This window comes from Ursus maritimus, unplaced genomic scaffold (assembly GCF_017311325.1).
Source record: "Ursus maritimus isolate PB19 unplaced genomic scaffold, ASM1731132v1 scaffold_4, whole genome shotgun sequence".
Lineage (NCBI taxonomy): Eukaryota > Metazoa > Chordata > Mammalia > Carnivora > Ursidae > Ursus > Ursus maritimus.
The window spans coordinates 1,895,925-1,901,026 of NW_024426552.1; the positions used below are offsets into that span (position 1 = coordinate 1,895,925).

General features: G+C 57.8%; 1 protein-coding gene across 1 annotated transcript; it reads left to right on the top strand.

Moving 5' to 3' along the window:
• Positions 1-2,001: 2,001 nt before the first annotated feature.
• Positions 2,002-2,736, top strand: LOC121100454 (keratin-associated protein 10-8-like). The gene has a single exon (XM_040621675.1). The coding sequence runs from the start codon at positions 2,002-2,004 to the stop codon at positions 2,734-2,736; it is 735 nt and encodes a 244-aa protein (XP_040477609.1).
• Positions 2,737-5,102: the final 2,366 nt, after the last annotated feature.

The window sequence follows — 5,102 nt, forward strand, 5'->3', positions numbered from 1 at the left end:
CCAGGAAATAATGTGTAAAAGAAACATATAACATTTTAGGCAAACAGAAAACATACAATCAGTTCGCAGATATAAACCTAATTATCAATAATTAAATCAAATGTAAAGTATTAAATATTTCAATTTATAAATAAAGATTGTGAGTCCGCACAAGAATGGACACCCCGCAGGCTAGTTCTAAGAACTAGACCCTAAATATAAGGCCGCGGGAGGTTTGGGAGTACAGAGAGGCAAGACACAGACAAATACACAGGACAATGTGGGGTTCTGTGCAGCTGCAAACAAGAAAGAGAAATCTTTATGTATTTGAAGGAAAGAGCTCCATGTTATATTAAGTTACAAAAAAACAGAGTGGGTAGAATATGATACAATTTGTATTTTAAACATGTAGAGAGAAGAGATGATAAAGTCAATCTTCATTATTCATGAATTACTCACTAAAATTTATTTGTAACCCTAATCAACACTCACAACGTGTGCTCGGTCATTCGCGGACACGCGGGAGCGCTCCAGATCCGTTCCCCGCTGGGGTGGGACGAGGCTCTGCCGCCTGCGTCAGCCCCCAGCCCAAAAGCCCGTCCTACCACCAGCTCCTTCGTGCCGGGTTCTGTGCTTTACACCCTGATTTTGGGGCGAACGGGCCCCAGGCGTACCGCCGCAGGTAGGGTTCTGGGCACAAGAGGGCTCATGTGCCCTGGGGAGCAAACCCGCGTCGCATAAGCCTTGCTCAGGCGTGAGTTAAGGTGCCGGTGGCCGTGAGTCCGCTTTTAAATAAGATGTATGTCAAGTATTTATTAAATAGGTCGCTTTAAACAGAAACATCAAACGAGCCGTGTATTGAGGGTTGCTGAAAATCTGACCAGAGCTTGCAGGGACCCAACCCCGTATTCCCCGGGAGTGATGGTTCAGCGTTGCCAGCATTTGCTAATTCAGTGTTTTCGGTGACTTTCTAGATCCTAGGGACTGTGACTAACGAGAACGCATGTGTGCCTGTGTGTGAGCAGAGAGAGACTAAGAGAGAGACACAGAGACACGTGCAGAGACGGGGGCATGTAGCTGCTTCCTGAGAGGAGGGTGGGGTGCTGGTAGGCAGAGCTGAGGGACACTCGCTCTCCACGGCCACATTGCCTATCTTTCTGTTGTGTTCTGTGTCCGTGTTCTCCTTAGAGACACGGCGGGTGGTCTGGTGTCGTGCGGGACACGCAGTGAGGGAGCCGGCCAGAAGAAAGGTTGGGTGGGGACGGATGGGGGCCGTCCAGACGGACGAGGCTGCCCCAGAGGGACACGAGGGCGGTGACTGCTGTCGATGTCCAGCCCAGGTGCTCAGGTGGCTCATGCGTAACCACAGCCCCAGGCAGTGTCCTTGTCCTGAGGGAGGGAGGCTTTGGATACAAAGCCCTGTGGTCTCCCCAGCACACAGACAGATGGAAAGTGGACCCAGGGACAGGACGCGCTTTGGTGATGAGAAATGCTTCAGAGCTCAGGCCAAGAGGTCCAGCCCAGCAGGTGGCCCTGGGAAGGCGCTGACCACCCCTGGCCTCTGGGTTCCTCCTTCACAGGGGGCCCCAGTCCTGCATCCCCAGGGGAAGAGGTGTTTGAACCACAAGAAACTCTTCCTAGTGCTGGCTGCTTGCCAAGTGAGCGACGGCCTGGGGCGGCCTGGCTGGTGGCTGGATGGTGACCCGCACACCCAGGATGCTCTCCACAACCTCACCCCACACCCGCCATCCACTGCTCTGAGAAGCAGGGCTGCGACCTGCCCATCCCACTCCTGTTCCCCTGGAACACAGTGGGACCGCTCCGAAGCCCGATGCTCCAGGAGGTTTCTGAGCTGGATAGCATCCAGGCATATAAGCATCTCTAATGGGATGGGAGCCGGAACTAGAGGCTTGCGGGGGCCTGGGACACAAGATCCAGGAGGATATAAAAACTGTCAGCCTCAGGCACCACACATACACACTCACACACACACTCACACCCTCCTCCAGCCCCACCCCCGCCATGGCCGCGTCCACCCTGTCTGTCTGCTCCAGCGACCTGAGCTACGGCAGCCACATCTGCCTGCCCGGCTCCTGTGACTCCTGCCCTGCCTCCCCCTGGCAGGTGGACGACTGCCCAGAGAGCTGCTGCGAGCCCCCCTGCTGCGCCCCCACCTGCTGCGCCCCCAGCTCCTGTCTGACCCTCATCTGCACCCCTGTGAGCTGTGTGTCCAGCCCCTGCCAATCAGCCTGCACCAGCTCCTGCCAGCCCTCCTGCTGCAGCTCCTCCCCCTGCCAGGAAGACTGCTGTGTGTCTGTCTGCTGCAAGCCCGTGTGCTGCACCCCTGTCTGCTGCAAGCCCGTGTGCTGTAAGCCCATCTGCTGCAAGCCTGCCTGCTGCACCCCTGTCTGCTGCAAGCCCGTGTGCTTCACCCCTGTCTGCGGCAAGCCCATCTGCTGCAAGCCCGTCTGCTGCACCCCTGTCTGCTCGGGGGCCTCCCCCTGCTCTGCCCCCTCCTGCTGCCAGCCCAGCCCCTGCTGCTCATCCTGCTGCAGACCCTCCTCCTGCGTGTCCCTGCTCTGCTACCCCGTGTGCAGACCCGCCTGCTGCGTGCCCGCCTCCTCCTGCTGTGCCCCCGCCTCCTCCTGCCAGCCCAGCTGCTGCCGCCGGGGCTCCTGCGTGTCCCTGCTCTGCCGCCCTGTGTGCTCCCACCAGGCCTGCTGTGTCCCTGCCTCGGCCCAGAAGTCCTGCTGCTGACTGGGCACGTCTCTCCCCCCAGGGCCAGCTGGGTTCAGGACCCACCCAGTGACGGTGGTCCTCCCAGCGCCCCCTCAGTCCAGTCCTGACCTGTGTTAGGTGGCTGCCCGCACCCAGGACGGTCCCCCATGTGTCCACTCTCCTGACCTGACCTTGACCTCCTGCATCCCCAGACCGCTGACCCCGCTGCTCCCCGGGGCTCCTTCTCCCAGGAGGCGCCTCTACCTGTTCTGGGTCCCTGTCCTTCCCTGTCTCTGCTCGGGTCCCTTGGCCTCACCATCTGACCTGTCAGCCCCTCCTCGGGCACCCCAATAAACTCACTTGTCCAACGGATCTGCTTCCTTTCATCTGACCCTCATGGGGGCGGGGGAACCCAGGGTTTTGAGCGGACATTGGTCTCCTCCAGCTGCAGACATTGCTGGGAATGAGGGACTGAGAAGTCGCGAAGGGCAGGGGCCTAACTCCTCTGGCCAGGCCCCCGGGGGTGGGGGGCGGGGTCATGCCCTCGCTCAGGAAGGTCAGTGCTGCTGGGTGCTGCGTTCCGAGGACTTTCCGAGGCTGGCTGCCTGCCCACGGGTCGTGGTCTGGGGGTTCTCAGCTCCTGGCCCGTTTCAACCCACTGCCCTCACTGGACAAACGGACCGCAGAGAAGGTGGCCTGTGGGCTGCAGGCAGCACAGACCCTATGGGCCCGGGGTCCCCCTGGGGTCCTCCCGCGGGCTCTTCCCGGAAAGGTAGAGGGGAAAGGTGGTGTCATGGGGGAGGCAATGCTCCAAGCTCCTGAAGAAAACAACTAGGTCTGAAACAAAATATTAAGGGTGGGTAGAAGGACCCCCAGGATCCCGTCCTGGGCAGGACTCTGAGGGCCGTCATATGGTAGGTCTGGATTCCGCCCGGGGGCATGAGGGACATGGAGTCATGGTGCGGGACCTTCCCTGTGAACTGGGAAGCCCATCAGGCCTCGATTGCTGTGGACAGCGGCCTGCTCCGAAGTCAGGATGACAGTGGCCTCACGTAAGGACACTCGTGGACAAGAGCGGGGACATTCAACAAGGTCACCTGCCAGGGTTCCAAAACTGTTGCAACGGTGGCCCAGTGTCCCCATGAAGAATCAGACAGAGGTCACCCACCCTCCTGAGCCCTCCCCTCCCTGCCCGTGAGCTCCTCACTCTCCCGCATCTGTGTCCATGGCCAGAACCCACAAAGGGAGCCCGTGCCACCCCCAGGCGCTCAGTCTCCTTCCCTGAAGCCCCCATCACCTCCCGCCCCACGCCACACTCCCCACCTGCTGCACGTTCCATGCCCAAACCCTTCTCCCCCGACCAGAACCCTTCAGCTGCAAATCAGCCTTGTCCAGGTACAATTTGCATATCATCAGACGTGCCTATTTCATTGTATAGTTCGATGAGTTTTGAGAAAGGTCTGCATCCTGCAGCCTCCACTGGGGTCGAGAGGTACCAGCTTTCCCTCCTGTGAAGCTTCCTCTGTGGCCCGAGCCTCCCCACCCGCCCGCCACCTGGGAGCAGATGCTCTGCTGCTGAAGCTGAGCTTTCCTCGGGCGTCCGAAGGGGGAAGGTGCCCAACAGACATGCTCCGCGTCTGGCTTCGTTCACTTGCCTCTTTCGTGGCATATATTCGTGGTTATTTCCTTTGTAATTGCCGATCGTGTTTTATTGAATCGCAGTTGTTTAATCACCTGTTGACGTCCCTGTGGGGTGTCTCCAGGTTTTCAGGGTTGTGAAGGCAGCCGCTGTAAGCACCTGTACCCCGCATGTCGTCCTTTCTCTTGGGTAGATACCTGGGGGTTGGCTTGCTGGGTCATGTGCCAGGTGCACCGTGCATGGCGGTTTTTGCCCTTCCTGCCGGCTGCTGTGTGTGGCTGGATCCGCTGGTGACCTGCCTGTTCCCCGCTGTCTGTCTTCCTGCAGCGTCTGCTCAAATCCTCTGCCTGTTGTTCCGCAATCAGATTGTTGGCTCTTAACTCACTGGGTGTCCTTCTCGTACTCCGGGGACCCTTTATCATATGTGTCCTGTGCAGATTTCCCCGCCTGCGCCCAGACTTTGCACTTTCTTCACAGTACTTTGGAGTAGCTGACATCTCTAGTTTTGATTCAATTCAATGAATTCCCTTTCTTCCGAGGTGCTAAGAAATCTTTGCCTAAACTCTGGGTCACGCCGGTTTTGTCCCATGTGTACTTCTAAATATTCCAGCTTTAACTGTTACGCTAAGTTCTGTGATCCCTTTCTAGTTAAGTTTTGAATAGGCTGTTGGCTGTTCCAGCGTCGTTTGTTGAGAACACTATCCTTTCTCCGTTGAATGATCTTTGCTGTGTACGTGCGGGTCTGTTTCTGGACCCGCTCTATGCC

What these genes read in the sequence shown, in the direction of transcription:
- LOC121100454 (XM_040621675.1), top strand. Translation starts at nt 2,002, where the DNA reads ATGGCCGCGTCCACCCTGTCTGTCTGCTCCAGCGACCTGAGCTACGGC.